This window comes from Ictalurus furcatus, chromosome 20 (genome assembly GCF_023375685.1).
Source record: "Ictalurus furcatus strain D&B chromosome 20, Billie_1.0, whole genome shotgun sequence".
In the NCBI taxonomy this organism is placed as follows: domain Eukaryota; kingdom Metazoa; phylum Chordata; class Actinopteri; order Siluriformes; family Ictaluridae; genus Ictalurus; species Ictalurus furcatus.
In genome coordinates, this window is record NC_071274.1 from 8,089,841 (window position 1) to 8,107,806 (window position 17,966).

At 37.3% G+C, this 17,966-nt stretch overlaps 1 protein-coding gene across 1 annotated transcript in view; it reads left to right on the forward strand.

The window, feature by feature from the left end:
• Positions 1-17,650, forward strand: part of kcnq3 (potassium voltage-gated channel, KQT-like subfamily, member 3) — a 36,134-nt gene extending 18,484 nt beyond the window's left edge. The window contains exons 7-15 of the mRNA XM_053652318.1: positions 1,663-1,758; positions 5,490-5,584; positions 7,389-7,415; positions 11,293-11,528; positions 11,966-12,071; positions 12,803-12,934; positions 13,163-13,258; positions 16,871-16,955; positions 17,090-17,650. Of these exons, the coding sequence (XP_053508293.1) occupies positions 1,663-1,758; positions 5,490-5,584; positions 7,389-7,415; positions 11,293-11,528; positions 11,966-12,071; positions 12,803-12,934; positions 13,163-13,258; positions 16,871-16,955; positions 17,090-17,650 (1,434 nt within the window). The remainder of the gene's footprint in view (positions 1-1,662; positions 1,759-5,489; positions 5,585-7,388; positions 7,416-11,292; positions 11,529-11,965; positions 12,072-12,802; positions 12,935-13,162; positions 13,259-16,870; positions 16,956-17,089) is intronic.
• The last annotated feature ends 316 nt before the right edge of the window (positions 17,651-17,966 follow it).

Genomic DNA, 17,966 nt, shown 5'->3' on the forward strand with positions numbered 1-17,966 from the left:
TACGAAATTTGGGCAGTTAAACTGTTACTTCTCCTCTACTTTCTCACTGGCCAGGGGTTACATTTATCAAACACGTACATGTGTAGTTTTGTTCAGAAACCCTGCATATGCACGTTACTCTGCCTAGAATGTGATTTATAAAGTTTTGCTTGTTCATGAGGATGTACATCCCTAGTGGTAGAAAAGTATAATAGTGGGTAAACTGATTATGAGGAACATCCATCTCACTTACTGTCAATCATATAAGCAAAATTGAGAGAGTAATTAGTGACTTTGGTGCTCACAAGATTCAGGTAGATGACACAGAAGGAATGTAAATAAACATAATATAAAGGCACATCAAAGGTTGGATTGCGATGATGACCACTGGAAATTATGTGGAGAGTGAGGACTGGATCATCAGTTAATTTCGTTTGTAGGGTTTTTAGCTACAAGTACATTTCCAAGAGACTTGAATTAAAATTGGAAGTCTGGCATTTCTCAACCAAGTATGAGTCGAATAATGACATGACTTACCTGCTTTCTTGTCACACTGCAATACTTATCACACTGCAATACATTACATTTCTAAAACTGGCAGTGGAAAGACAGCAAAAAGGACAAATTTTCACGCATAGAAATTTTCTAAATGTTAGTAGGGCAATATAATGCACACATGTACTCATAAAATATGTATTTTTTAAACCACATAAAAGTGCCATATAAACCATTTTTGTTTTGTTCTAATACATGAAACAGTATCTTTACATCATTGTTGGTGAAGTTCATCGTTATAGACCTTTTGACATCTCCATGTCATCCGTAACAAGCAGCACCTTGAGCAGTTGTTTACTATATATGGTGATTTGGGAGCATTTCCTTATACAAATGAGTGTGCCCATGCACAAGCACAACAATTTAGAATGTTTGGGATTTATGAACATCCATTGCATATAGCTATGCATATGCATGTGTGATAAATACCATCTTTCTTGTGTACATCTTATTACACCCAAATTTAGAACTTGTTCTGCGCATGCTTCCATAAATGAGACCCCATGTATTAAACAGGCCAATACTTTGTATAATACAGTAATTTATGGATTATTCAAACAACCATTGTAGTTGGTTCCATTTCATCTCACTTTTGATATGATCTTGGAACACACTGTGCTTGTATAATATCATTAGTTGTGCAACCTATACTCTCTTTGGTTGTACATGAGTTAATACACTGGATGAAACCCAGGCTATGACTTCAGATTACCATAAAGTGATCTCAGCTTCACTGTAATATAATTTAACTTTAAATATGACATTTTATCTTATTCAACTGGTACTGGTTTCCTTTCTCAGACTTCTTTTCTTTTTTTTTTTTTTGGCTGTGTCTACGTTTCCAGATACAAAACAAATTAGTCAGTAACTTATACAGATACAAACTGAAGGCCCACATTTATTATTATTTTCTTTGCTTGCGATACAGGTTAATATGTCATCTGGTTGAGACAGTAGAGTTGTGGAAAATAAAACAAATGAAATTCAGTAGAAAATAGCATCCTTTTCTAATCTAAAAATTTTACAGCTAAAGACAAACACTTGCTTTTGTGTTCAAATATCTCAGCATTTTATGTCTAGAGATTCCTGAATGCAGAAATAATTGTGTTTGATTGGTTTTCTCTGCAGGGTATTTTGGGTTCTGGTTTGGCTCTTAAAGTTCAGGAGCAGCATAGGCAGAAACATTTTGAGAAACGCAGGCACCCTGCAGCTGGACTCATACAAGTAAGTTTTCATCTTGCAACTCACATAGCACACAGTAACCCTCTCAGCTAATCATGCACTGCACTGTTACACACCACACAATAAAGCAGTCACACATACCACACTGTAAACCTTGGAACCAGTTATCCAGGGCAGTTGTGGCTTGGCGGTTAAGGCTCTGGGTTACTGATCAGAAGTTCAGAGGTTCAAGCCCTAGCACTGCTAAGCTGCCAATATTAGGCAACTCTCTCTGCTCCAGGGGTGCCGTATCATGGCTGACTCTGCGCTCTAACCAGAACGCAGAGCTCTGACCAGCATACCTGACATGCTGGGGTATGTAAAGAAAAGAATTTCAGTGTGCTGTAATGTATATGTGATCAATAAAGACTCTTTATAATTATCATTATACACCATACAGGAACTCTCTCAACTAATCATACTAATTATGGGACTGTATCTTTTATGTAATAATTGTGTGACTGCAGCAGTCTGTTGGTTTATTTAAAGCACACAGTCCCCTCCAAAAGTATTGGAACAGCAAGGCCTATTCAAGGCAAATTATATTGTTTCGCTATACATTGAAGACATTTGGGTTTGATCTCAAAAGATGAATATGAGACGATAGATTGGAATTTCAGCTTTTCTTGGGTGATATCTACATCTGGATGTGTTAAATAAGTTTGGTGGCAGACCACCCAATTTTTAGGTGAGCAAAAAGTAAATAAAAGTAAATAACACTTAATATTTGGTTGCAAGTCCCGTACTTGCAATAACCACTTCAAGCCAGTGACCCACTAACATCAGCAAACTGGTGCATTTTTCTTTTGTGTTGCTTTTCCAAGCATTAACTGCAGCTTCTTTCAGCTGTAGTTATTATTATTATTACTATTATTTATTTTATTTTATTTTATTTATTTTAAATTGGGGGGGGGGGGGGGTCATTTTACTGTATGATGAAGTAGCTCCCAATTAGACTGGATGCATTTCTCTGAAATGGAAGACAGATTATTGAGCCTGTTCTAGAAGCAGCCATGCAAGCCCAAGCCATGATGCTACCACCTCCTTGCTTGACTGATGAGCTTATTTGGAGCAGATCCATTCTTTCTTCGTGCTTTGGCCTGTCCATCACTTTGGTAGAGGTTAATCTTGGTTCCAGAATATTTGTGGCTCAAGTCTGTATTTCTTTACAAATTCCAATCTGGCATTCTGATTATTACTGCTCATTAGTGATTTGCATCTTGTGGCATGGCCTCTATATTTCTAAACTTTAAGTCTTCTTCAAATGGTGGATTGTGATACCTTCACCCCTGTTCTGTGAAGGTTGTTGGTGATGTCACTGACTGTTGTTTTTAGGTTTTTCTTAACAGATATCACAATGTTTCTGTTATCAACTGCTGTTGTTTTCCTTGGCCGGCCTGTTCCATGTCTGTTTGTTAGTACACTAGTGGTTTCTTTCTCATTCCAAATTGTTGTATTGGCTATGCCTAATGCTTATGCAATAGATTTTCCCTTTTATAAGCTTTAAAATGGCTTGTTTTCCCCCCGTACACAGCTCTCTGGTCTTTGTGTTGGTTTATCTAAAATAATTCTTTAAACAATCAATTTAATAGAGCACACCTGGCAGTAAGAAACACCTGTGAGTAACACGTTCCAATATTTTTGATCACTTGAAAAAATGGGTGGGTTCAAACAAAAGGTACCATGTTCTAAGTTGTTTAACACATCTGGATGTACAGTTACGGTCGGAAGTTTACATTCAGTCATCATGAACATGAATGTCATGGCAATATTGGGCTTTCAATAATTTCTTTGAACTGTTCTTTTTTTGGTACAACACACATCTTTAATAAAAAAACAAAAGCAAGAATTTGGTTCACAAGTTTTAATTTATTTGGGGTTTTCTGTAGTCAACACAAGGTCAAAATTATACATACAGGATCAAAAATATACATACAGCACACCTAATATTTAGTTGAATGTCCCTTCACCTCGAGCAGGATTTTGGATTCTGGATATTTGACCACTCTTCTTGGCAGAATTGGTAAAATTCAGTGACATTTGTTGGTTTCCTGGCCCTGACTCGACTTTTAAGCACAGTCCACAAATTTTCGATAGGGTTGAGATCAGGACTTTGGGAAGGCCATTCCAAAAGCTTACTGTTAGCCAGCTTTATCCATTCCACAACCAGCTTTGATGTGTGTTTGGGGTCATTGTCCAGTTGGAACACCCATTTTTGTCCAAATTTCAAACGTCTGGCTGATGGTTTGAGATTATGCTGAATAATTCTAAGGTAGTCCTCCTTCTTCATTATTCCATCCCCTGTGCAGTGCACCCGTTCCACTGGCAGCAAAACAGCCCTAGAGCATAATGCTACCACCACCATGCTTAACAGTTGAAACAGTGTTCTTTACTCCTCCAAACATACCTCTGGTAATTGTGGCCACACAACTCAATCTGTGTCTCATCTGACCGTAAAACTTTATCTTTGCTCACCTGACCATAAAACTTTTTCTTTGTTCATATGGTCAGCCACAAACTCAGACAGGGATCGATTTTGGAGCAGGGGCTTCCTTCTTGAACGGCAGCCTTTCAGTCCATGGTGATGTAAAACTCACTGTAGACAGTGACACTGATGTTCCAGCAGCTTGCAGTTCATGGCAGGCCTGTGCCTTGGTGGTTCCTGGGTTTTTCCTGACCATCCGAACCAATTTCCTCTCAGCTGAAGTTGACAGTTTGGGTCTTCTTCCAAACCTTGGCAAAGTGGCTACACTTCCCAATAAGCTGTACTTATGTACAATTGTTTGAACTGATGATCTTGGACTCAACAGTTGTTTAGAAATGGCTCTAAAGGACATTCCTGACTTATGTAAATCCACCATCCTCATTTTCAGATCTACACTGTGCTCCTTGGACTTTCCCATAGTACTGTGTGTTGGTCAATCCAGTGAGTGCTGTCAAACAAACCCTTTTTATGTTGGCACAGAGAAGCTGCCAGCTGTAGTCAATCATGATCGCTAACAAGAAATTAAGAGGCCTTAGTCTTGGCAAATTAAAGGACATTTTAAAACTTTCAGCACCATTGAATTAATAATCTAAGTGTTTGTATGTATATTTTTGACCTTGTATGTATAAATTTGGTCCAGTGTTGATTACAGAAAACCCCTAATGAATTAAAACTTGTGAACCAAATTCTTGTTTTTTTATTATTATTAAAGATGTGTGTTGTACAATCATTCTGCCCCAGAAAAGAAAATTTCTAAAGAAATTATTGAAAGCACAATATTGCCATGACATTCATGTCCAAGATGAGTGTATGTATACTTCCGACCGCAACTGTAAATACGAGGACATGAACGCTGATCTATCGTCTCATATTCATCTTTTGATCTCAAACCCAAATGTCTTCAATGTACAGTGAAAAAAAATAGAATTGGCCTAACAGTTCCAGTACTTTTGGAAAGAACTGTAGGTGTTGATTTGGTGGGGGAGATGCATGGCCACAGCTCAGTGTTTGAATGGGGAGTAATTTTTTTATGTTAAATATATTTTTAATACAAAACATTAATTACATGATGGGCTACATGAGGGGCTGTGAGCCGAAATGAAATCTACACCACTGTTTAAAGAATGTGTTTCTGAATTTCTGAACTTTTTCAATCATCAGGATAAGTTTGAGTGTGTTGTAGAAATAAATCTGTGATTGGACATGTATTATAATGTTTGAGATGTTACATCACTCTTTTTGATTCCAGTCAGCCTGGCGATACTATGCTACTAATCCAGTCAGAGAAGACCTTACAGCAACATGGAGATTCTACGAAACAGTGATCTCTCTGCCGTGCTTCAGGTACCTACAGTAAGCTCTGAACACACAGACACACATACACACACACACAGACACACACACACACAAATAAACACACACTCTCTTTATTTTTTTTTCATTCACATTTAGTTTCATGCCCATGTTGAATTACTTACTGTAGCTCCATTTAGCCTATGTTTTTTTTTCTCTTTTTTTCATTATTTTCATTTGCCATTTTGTGATTTATGTCAATTTTGCTTATAATCGTCTATAAGACATTGTCTTATAGTTATTTTGCATTTGAAGTTCCATTTCCAACTCTCCCAGGAGTTTACAATGAGGTACTGAATGTGTGTGGACTGGGGGTCCATATAGACACAGAATATATGTACTAATATTAAGTATCTGCAATTACAGTGGTATGAGAGCGGTTGTAGAACGCCACTGCATTTCTGAGCAGGAGGTTGTGAGTTCAAACCCCACCACCACCAAACTGCCACCAGTGGGCCCTTGAGCAAGGTCCTTAAACCTCAACTGTTCTTTTGTATAAATGAGATAAGGGCATCTGCCAAATGGCATAAATGTACTTTGGTAGTACTTTAATTTACAGTAAATAATAGGTAAATATGTATTCATTGGAAGTGGCACAATTGTAACATTGTGTGGGTCAAAAAGCTAATTAAACCATCATACATTTATTACTTAGAATGACATATTTAAGGGTAGTATGGAAAATATTAAATAATTACAATATACAGTATCAGTTATGCACATGTGGAGACACACACAGAACAATCACCCATTTAAAAATGTATTAGTATTGACACACAGAACAATCACCCATTTAAAAATGTATTAGTATTGACTGGTAATGAGAGCTTAGTCTCGTCCCCCTACTCCCCCCAAAGACCCCCGCCCTGCCCCCTTTTTCGGCTGCTCCCATTTTGGGATCTCTCCAGCAGATCACCCATCTGCATATTGAATCTGGCACAAGTTTTACACCGGATGGCACCTCCCCATTTACACCTGATGCAACCCTCCCCATTTTCTGGGCTTGGGACTGGCACTGAGAGTACACTGACTCAGGCAACCCTCCAGTGGCTGGGGTTGGTTTCCTGCACCGCATGAAAGCCACTAGTCCACCAGGAAACCTAATAATGAGAGCTTTTGTTTTATTTGTCATTTTTTCATTTTTTCTGTTCATTTCATAGTAACTGTGATTACTATGGTATGATATATGGCAACTATGGTTTAATTATAATTGTAAGATTGTTTTTTTTTTTAATGATTTTTATGAGCTCTGCATCAATTGCAGTTCATCCTTTTAAGCCTAGAAATTAGCATCTGCACATAATTTCTATCTCAGTTCAATCCCTTAACAGTCTGAGACCCACTGAAGCAAGATGTAGTTTATAACAGTAACAGATGTTATAGTTGTACTGCAGGTCACACTCATGTTTTCTCACAGCCTTTCAAAAAGGAGCAGCATGTGCAGAAATTGAAAACTATACCAAAACAAAATGAGTTTTTTGTTTTTATTTATTTATTTATTTCATAAATATCTTACAAATATTTTTAGCAAGAGCCATGTTGAAATGGCATGCTAGTATACGGATGTAATGAAGTCATGGTTATGACTCTATATTTATCTCTATAAATGCATGCATTCAGAGAAACAAGGGTGTTAGAACTGTGCTTGCTTATCTTCCCTATGATAAAGCACTTTTCTGATTATGATTATATATAAATTCCTTTGTGTGTGCATGTGTTTCTGCATGTAGGTGTTGAACTATTCTCAGAAAGTGACTTGCTTGCTAACTCGAAGTATGTTTTCTTTTATCTAAAGGAAAGAAAATCTGGAAGCGATTGCAAGGTAAGATTCATCTCTTACCCTGTCTTCTTCTTATTATAGCTGGTATAAAGCATGAGATTAATGTGCCTGTATAATGTGTTTCTTTAAATAACTCCCAATAAATGCTGCCATTATTCTACCACTGCAGGCATAACATCCATTGTTATGTGTGAGGGTTCTAGTGAAGATCCCATCCTTCTGTGTAATGAGTACAGTCATTAGGGTGTGCAGACCATCGCAATGTATGACGTCTTTCTGAAGTCATTAGGAAAGAAAGAATTGTGGTCCAATGAAAAATTATGGCGCAGAGAAATTGATGGTGTATCTGTCTTAGTCATGGATTGATGAGAGATGTCCAGAGTAGTATTTCATGAATGATAGATGGTCTGACAGTTAAAGCATCACTATAAGAGACGTGTGTGTGTGTGTGTGTGTGTGTGTGTGTGTGTGTGAGTTACATTGTGGGGAAGAGATTTCATATAGTATTTGTCCTTGACATAGACACTGACCCACCACTGCGTATATATTAAGTGCAGTGGATTGTGTGAAGTGTATGGAAGAAAGAGAGAGAGAGCGAGAGAGAGAGAGAGAGAGAAGAGACGAGACATGGTAGGAGTGTGCAGAGTTCTGCATGGTCGAATTGCCTCACCTTTGTGTTGTAATCCATGTTCTCTTAATTATCAAGTTACTGCTCTCTCTTACTCACAAAATAGACTCTCTCTCTCTCTCTTTCTCACACACACACACACAAAAGCTTGGAAATCTGGGAACTTTAGTCTAACATTATCGCTGTCCATTAATGGAGAAACTAGACCAACACACACACACACACACACACACACACACACACACACACACACATACTTTTGGATGTGACATTCATTTTAATGATCATTATTTATTAATCAATACATTACATCATTCACTCTTTTATTCCTGCATTTATTCCTTCAGTTACAGGTGATTACTTTGTGTTGATTCTCTTCCTGTCTGTCTTCACCCTTCTTTCAGTTGCAGTTCTCTTATATGCCCCACCTATACACACACACACACACCCACACACACACACACACACGCACACACACAAACACACACACACAGACACACACACACACACACACATCAAAGTCCACCATTTGTCTATAGATGATTCAAGCTCCGTGAGAAGTGATTTTCTGTGTGTGTGGGAAAGTGTCTTCTCAAACTGCATGGTAATCAGTTGTAATTCTGTCTGATCTGTCTCAGAAGACAGTCTATGTCTCCTTAAAGCTTCTCTCACCAGCACAATCACCTGCTTTTCACAGCACTCAGGAGAGATCTCTCTCTGTGTGTGTGTGTGTGTGTGTGTGTGTGTCTAAGGGTCTGTCCTAAGGGACTGAACAATACAGAATGCCCTTAGTTGTTTTGGGGTATTTTCTCAGAGAAGAGTATCTGGTTTCTCCTGCAGGCAGTGTGTATAGATGTGCTTGTGTGAGAGAGTTGTGCCGAAGGATTAACCAGTTTTTAAAGGTCTGTTAAATGATCAAGGCAAAGTACACAAGCGGTGTAACAGTTTTAGTCCATGTGACCATTCTGACATTTAAAAAGAATAAAAAATTCAATATGCAGTGCTCTCTCTCTCTCTCTCTCTCTCTCTCTCTCTCTCTCTCTCTCTCTCTCTCTTTCTGTATCTTTATGGTGTATAGACATATCTGCACAGTAACAGTAATAACATGATCCTACGTTTAAATTAAAAGTATAGTCAGTGATTTAGCTTTTAGTGTTTCCTTTAAAATCACACCTCCAACCCCCTGAAGGAGGAGCCTGAGGTGATATTTTGTTAAATCAAATAGGTATATTCTGTTATATCAACCATATACAGTGCAATGTACAGTACACAGTGAGATGAAATAACTCCTGGACTTGCACACATGACATATGAAGTGCTGACAGGACATAACTAGTGCCATGAAAATAAACAAAGCATGTAGGGTGGAGGTGATGGGGAAACAGAGCGGTGAGTACATGGGGGGATGAGGCAGTCAGTAAAAGCATGAATACTAAAATCACAGAAAAATTTAACATTACAATAAAAGACAAAAAGCTTACTCCACCATTAGATACATGGTATCACAGTAATACAAAAATTAATATTAATATTAATACATGTATATAAAAGAATAAACATTAAAATGTATTGATATAAATATTGATATTAAACTGTGATCTAAATCTTACTATTTTTCATATATTTCACTTTTATAGAAAATGTACCCAGAGAAAAGGGGAGAATTAAAAGATTAATAATAGGGGTTATGTAATTAAGCAACGAGCAAGAGTGCGGTTATACTGAATATTGGCTGATTAGCAATGGTGAATCACAGCTGTGCCGATATTCAGTATAACCACACAATAGCAAGTGCGATATTGCTTTTAAAACAGTTCTACAAACAAGAAATTAATATAGAGTAAGTGACATTTCAGACACAATATGGCCAAATGTTCTGTTTATTTTTGCTCTTCTAGCGGAAATAGAATCCGAAGAAGCCACACTCACTTTAATTTGTACATTCCCATTAAAAGGTGTTTCCAGTGAAAATAGCAAACATACTTCTTCTTCTTCCCTTGTGACAAGCTTTAATATTTTAAGTCAAAAGTTATATTCCTGAAATTATCATTTGCCCTGTCCACTTATGATGTCACTAAAACTACTGTAGTAGTTCGATCTAGGAAGTGTAACTTTATGTGGCGAACACATACAAAAGAAGTGATGCACACAGTGCAACGTCCCAATGGATACTAAATATCATCACTCATGGAACACCACTGGACCAATCAAGTAAAAGCTATAGCACCTCCACTCTGACACAGAGTAGCATACATAGTCTTCCACTCTACTTCCTTTCTATCCTTTTGTCAATAGATGAGTTTATAAACCTGAGGTTTGCACTATATTGTCCTCTAGTGGAATAACAGCGACTAGCCATTTTTTTCCTCTCCAAATCTTTCTATTGAATTACAGTAGACAAGATAATTTTAAGTTAGATCATCACAGATTCTTAATTCATTTGGTGGATCAGATTACAGCTTTTAACTGGCCATATATAAGGAATAACACATGATGAGTTGTGCTGTTATAGGAAAAGAATTGCTGGGGTTTTCCACAACAATTTACCAAAGATTTAAACAGTTTATTTATTAATGAATGAAATGTCATAGTTTTTAATCATTTATAATTACATTGTCTTATGGAAGGTCTGCAAGACAAGTTAGTTCCTGTTATCATTTACTTTATAGCAGCTGTAAACATTCTTTCTCTCACCATCCTCTTGTTTTTCTCTCTCTTGAAGTTCAAAAGACAAAAATAAACCTAAAAAAACACAGCTTGTCATGTTACAGAGAAACCAGAAAGTGCAAACTCCTCTCCCACGTCGGAAAACTGACTGGCTGTTACAAAACACTGACACCTGGACTTAAGAGTCGTTCCGTAAATGCTATATAAATTTCTACTTACATAAAACTTCATCATATCAACAATTATACATTTTTCATTGTTAAATAACAACACGCTTTCTTAATACAGGTTCCTGTGTTATCCATCTGCTTTGAGATTTCACCAGTGCTGTTGTATATTGACAATTGCAATCTATCAAAATGTTGTTATGCACCCTATTGAGATGAGAATCACTCAGTATTCTAATAATTTTTATAATTAAGAGTAAGAATTCTTAAAAATTATGATTGCAGGTATCAATTCTCTCTACCATGCTGATTTTTCTCTTATTTCATGTCACTGTTCTTTTATTTAATATGCACTTTTTCTGTCTCATATCCTTTTCATGAGCAGACTGGAGCAGACGAGACACTACCAGGCCCTTCGATAAGGAATTAAACAGTGCTGTATCCCTGTGTGTCTCAGTCAGAAGCTGACTCTGCTGGATCGTGTGCGGCTGCCCACGCCACGACCATCTTCAGTGAGAGGCTGGCTTATGATGCCTGCTGGGAATCCTGGGAGTGGAGCAGGGAATGGTGGACCAGCAGAGGTGGCTGAAGAGAGTCCATCTAAAGAGGCAAAACCTGCTGGCTTCAGCAACAGAGAGAGATTCAGGACTGCGTTCAGAATGAAAGCTTACTCTCTTAGACAGAGTTCAGAGGGTACACACACACACACACACACACACAATTTCTGGAGTGTGAAGACAACCCCATGGCACAAACGCTGTCTTTTTCAAAAACTGTTATTAAAAAGAGAATTTTATTTATTTTATTTTATTTATTTTTGTACATTTAAGGTAAAGTTTTTGGGTTTTTTTTTTTCTTTCAAAAAACTATAAACTACTAAGTATTATTAAGAAATATTTAGAATACACCCTTTAAATATTATATATACCAACTATGGCAATCGCATCTGTGTTGCAATGAATCAGGCTTCATCTTACAACCTAAATGGTACTTCAAACATGTTTGCTTTTAAACATAAACACATAGCTTATATAATATGAAATGTAATATGAAATGTTTATTACATATGAATATAGATTCTGAAATGTTAGATAGATCCATATGTATTAGCTGTTGATTTTTTCTTGTAGATACGGCCGGGCTGCCAGACCCCACCCCTGAGGAGAAAGGCTTTCCTCCTGATATCCTGATGGAGGAGATGATTCCTACTCTTAAATTAGTCATCAGAGCAGTCCGGTAAGCAAATATCCTTACAAAATAGACACAGAAATCAAACATATATTACTGTGGACCAACGTAAGTACAAAGGTGAAAGCACACAGACACATGGACATTTTTTCTCAACTTTTATTAACCTGGTATTGTCCTTTGCAGTTGAGTAAAGCTGAGGCAGTGTAGGTGAAAAGTGTGTGCCTTCTACAGTAATAAAACTGCTCCATAAATATCTCACCCCCACACCTTGACCATTACAAATCACCACAGTGACATGGCGCTTCAATCTGCACTAATGGGTCTGTGATCATGCACTCGCATGTGGATGCGTGCAAGCTCACATTAATAATATCCAAAAGTTTCAAATACTCCCAAAGATTAATGACAAGAAAGTGCAGTCTGCCTAAAATAAGGCCTGTCATCTCTTGTAGCAAATGGGCTTCTATTAACGGCCCATTGTCATTAACTGTTAAATACCAGCCAAGAGAAGAGAAGAAATAGTATGCTCTTGTAATCCTTTTAAATAAAAGCTGCAGTTTTGTTGGAGGAAAAAAAGCAAATGGCAATCTGCTAATTGTCCAGGGTCTTAGTTAATGAATTCTCATTTTTGATGGTCTAGGTCCACTTTTATTTATTCATCTTTTTTTTTTTAAATTGTTTAGTCACAATAGTGTTTTTAAAAAATGGTAAATATTTAAGCATTATACTGTGCATGACCTAAATAAGATCTGTGAGCACCTTGTTTGTGTTATTAGGATTCTGATATTCCTGTTGAATAAAAAGCATTTTAAGGAGACCCTGAGGCCATATGATGTAAAGGATGTGATAGAGCAGTACTCTGCAGGACACCTGGACATGCTTTGCAGGATCAAATACCTCCAATCAAGGTAAACACACACACACACACACACACACTCTCTCTCTCATACACACACACACACACACACACACTCTGACTCACACACACACACACACACACGCAATTTCTGGAATGTGCAGACAGCCCTAATTACTTATTACTATATCACACTTCTTACTATCTCTGCGGGGTGGACAGAGACGTGTATTCCAGTGACCTCAAACTAAATCTGTGCTTTGTTTTTCTTTCTTTACAGAGTAGATTTGATTTTTTCTCCTGGTCCACCTCTCACTCCAAAACATAAAAAGACCCCCAAAACACCTTTCCCCTATCCATCTCAACAGTCTCCCAGGTGAGAATTCTTAAATTACATTACACAATTACTGAAAGTTACATGTAACCAACATGTACTGTATATTGAAAGATTTTAAATGCCACTTTCTGGTGTCACACAGAAGAGCAGTGTTGACGAGTAGTTAGCTACATATTTTTGTAGTTTCACAATAATGTAGCTTTTCTTGTAACAAGCTTAATTTTTTTTTACCAAGTAGCATGTTTTGTCACACTACACCGATGCGTTTCCTTTTTCACACAACCAGTTAAATGTTATTTTTCAATCAAACAAATCGCAATGTATAAACAAATAAATGTATAATGTATCTGACCAGAACAAATTCAATGCTTCTAATTAGTGTCGAACATGTACTAGTGCACATTCCTGAACAGAGTTCTCTGGGAATAACAGCATTGCACTGCAGCTACAGAGGATGCATTCTTCTAGTGATAAAAACAAGACTATCCAGCATCCATGGCAACATCAATATTTATCATTGTTTATGAACATGAAATGTTTACAAGGTTATAGATACACATTTGTTTGTAACCTGTGCAAAATGGAAATAAAATTTTGTTGACATCCAAAACTTTAAGCAACAATGTAAGGATACATAATGGTGGGCAGCTCATCTTTTTTTGTTGTTGTTGTTATTGTTGTTGATTACCTAGTTGGTTAAGTTAAGAGGCTGGTCATGAGTGATAGTTTCTGAATATTTTCTGTTCAATTAATGCAATGAAGTAGTGAATTATCAAAAAGTGGTAATTGTTTCAATGGAGCATGATATCTGATCTCAGGTTTTTAACCTAATAGCTACTGTCAGCCAATATCAAATAAGCATTGACGACAAGAATTATAATATTTAATCCAATGTTATATGGATTACTGTATGTCCATTAACACTAACTAGCTACATTTTTCCAGAAAATGAACCAAGAGTAGTGGAGTGATCCCTCTCTGTTATGGCATACTCCATACGCAAACAATAGTCATAAAGAATAGGCTCTATACAAACTCATTTGAATGGAATTGAATTAGGCTATGCTGAACAAGTGATAGTGGTAGAAGTGAAGCATAGCATGTCTATCTGGGAAATACAGTATATCAAAAATGTGATCACAACTGTACATCTAATGATTATCTACAAACATATTTGCATTTTTTTGCATATATTATTACAAACACAACATAATTGTATTACACATAATTATAAACATTATGTGCTAAAGTAACCCACTAAAGATTATAAACATTATATTATCAGTCACAATATTATTTATTATTTTAGTTTATTATTAATTGTTTTGGAAGAACAGTTGAGTCACTGCAACCTAATGTTTTAAAGTAAAGGAAAATGTGGCTGACCGGTTTGCACCTAAAATTAATAGATTTCAATTCAATTCAATTCAATTTTATTTGTATAGCGCTTTTTACAATAGACATTGTCTCAAAGCAGCTTTACAGAAATATCTACACGGTATACAGATATTAAAGGTTTGAATTTATCCCAACTGAGCAAGCCACTGAGTGGCGACGGTGGCAAGGAAAAACTCCCTAAGATGTTTTAAGAGGAAGAAACCTTGAGAGGAACCAGACTCAGAAGGGAACCCATCCTCATCTGGGTAACAACAGATAATGTGAAAAAGTTCATTATTGACTTATATGAAGTCTGTATGGCCTTACGAGCAGCCGTAGTCCCAGCAGTCTGGAATTGGAGAAGATTTGAGCACCATCCAGAGGCAGAAAGGATCTGGATCTCTAGTATCTCCATAAAATCGTGTGTGGCTCGGCAGAAGGAGAGAGGGAGAGAAAAGATTATTAGGACTGGGAATTAGTATAATAGAAAGTCTAGTCAGGGTAGGCTTGAGTAAACAAATACGTTTTAAGCCTAGACTTAAACAGTGAGACTGTGTCTGAGTCCCGAACACTAATAGGAAGACTGTTCCATAACAGTGGGGCTCTATAAGCGAAAGCTCTCCCCCCTGCTGTAGCCTTCACTATTCGAGGTACCGTCAAATAGCCTGCATCTTTTGATCTAAGTAGGCGTGGCGGATCATAGAAAACCAAAAGGTCACTTAGATATTGTGGTGCGAGACCGTTTAGTGCTTTATAGGCTAATAAAAGTATTTTATAGTTAATGCAGGATTCCACTGGGAGCCAATGCAGTATTGATAATATTGGTGTGATATGGTCGTATCTTCTAGTTCTAGTTAGGACTCTAGCAGCTGCATTCTGGACTAACTGGAGTTTGTTTATATTCCTACTGGAACATCCAGACAGTAAGGCATTACAGTAATCTAGTCTAGTGGTGACGAATGCATGAACTAGTATTTCTATTTAGATAAAGCTGTTAATTTAAGATATAGCAACTGGTTGATAAAATGACATAACTTTAAAAGGTTTGTCAAAAATACTGGCAGTCTTATCTATATTCAGATCCTGATATGCATGTGTTAAAGATACTGGACAGCTCATTCAGATTATTGAAATTGTGTGTAGTTCAAGTTGACAGGATTTTCTTGAGTAGCGCTCTCAGCAGTTATTAAATAGCATCTAGATCAGCCCAATTAAAACAAGCAATTGCCTTTAACTGGGTAATAAAGCAGATTGCATTTTTGGGTGAAATATGCTACAAAATGATGTAGCATAAAAGCATTTATGTAAAATGAAAAATTATTTAAGATGAAAGATGAAAAATTATTTGTGCATAATGACACAACTTTCTAATCCACATATAGTAGTTCTGTGCTATTAATTGTTATGGATAAAATAATACCAGCAGTTGAAGTAGTGTGTCATAAAAAGGAACAAACCTGTAAGAAATGGGACAGGACTGCTTGAAGGAAAAAAATATTGGAAAATATTGTTTTGTCTTGCATTTGCATTAATACAGGTGGGATATTTAGGCCAAAATGGATTTGAAAATACCACTGCGCAGGCAGATTTTCAAAGTCACTGCCCCCTGTTGATCCGCTCCACCCACGCCTGAGCAGCTTGCTTCACTGCAGAACACAAAATACCCTGGTGTTAACCCTCACACTACAGATGTGCCTGCATGAAAATATAGCTTACAAATGAATAGTTCACCCTGAAAAACATGAACTATGTTTGTATTAAAATATTTGTAATCTGTTTAGTGATTTTGATGCTAGGTTGTTGATACTCTATGCATGTTATTCTCAGGGGAAGTTAATGGTAGTGCACCACACTGTTGTCACAGACAGCCATTGCTAGCACAGTTAAAATGGCATTCAATAGGAGAAAATTTTCTCAAACATAAATTATCAGAAACAGATGCTCAGGTTTTGCTGTTAGCTCCTAAAAACAAAGAGCTGCTTTTATCATCCAGCATATTTCAGTGACATTCAATGTAATATTAATGAGAAGTCTAATGCAGAAGTAGTGGAGATAACAAATATTGGAGTTGCAATTCAGATATACGCTGCAGTTGCTTAGATTTAGGGGCATGGCTGGCAACCAACTTGACTTGGCTAGTTAGTAATGTACATGATTTCAAGCATGATGGCTTATAATAATAATAATAATAATAATAATAATAATAACAATAATAACAATATTATTGTTATTATTATTATCAAAAGCTCCTCTCCCTCTTTCTCTCTCTCTCAGACATGAGGGTTATCTGGCTAAAGCAGGCCTGCCTGATACTGAAGACCAAAGCCTGATGGGCAGATTTGTGCGGGTAGAGAGACAGGTATGTTCCTGCTCATCCCATCTTACAGAACTTTATGGATCTGTTTCATATTTGAGATGAGATGCTTTCATTTTCCATTAAGATGTTAAGGCTATTTTTCAAGGAAAGTTATTAGTTTGTTGCCATTGATGCAGGTGACAGACATGGAGAAGAAACTTGACTTCCTGGTGGACATGCACATGCAGTATGACTTCACACCCCCCGCCCCCATTACCATGGAGCGCAGTGATGTCACTGTCAGTATCAGTGGAGACCGAGTGTACTGCACCTATGCCCCACCTGTTCCCTACAGCCAATACTACATACATTCTCACACACTTTCACACACAAACCCACCCCGCCCCACTGTTCTACCCATCAGCCCACTGCCAAGCCACTCCCCTAACTCTCACTTTGAACTATCTGAACAGCTGTATTTGGACCAGAGAGCAGGCACACCACTGTCATTGCTGTCTGTCACACATGAGGAGCTAGAGCGATCACCCAGCGGCTTCAGCATCTCTGCTGAGAGAGAGGAGATCACAGGCAATGGGTCAGGAGTCATGGCAAGGTTGAGCTGGGGTCATGAATGCCAATATTTAGCAGAGGGTGAGACAGATACAGACACTGAACCATTCACCCCAAGTGGGCAGGCTCCACTGTCCTCTACTGGAGATGTGTTCCCTACAGAGGAAGTGTGGATCACCCCACCTTGATATCACACACACACACACACACACACACACACAAACACACTTACATAAATGCAAAGGTAACAGTACATAAACTGTTTTTTTTTTTTTTAAACTGCAGACTCTGTACAGCACACAAATATACACACTTACACACGAAGACAATATTGTTATTAATGGAATGTATATAAAAAATATATCAACATGCTTTACCGCTGCAAAGCTAGGAGCACTGCATGGAATGCATGCGTTTTATCTTTTTGTCTTTAGTGGTAGACATTGCACAAGTGCAGACCAAGAAGGGGTTACAGTAAATGGAAAATTCTGTTAAAAAAAAATT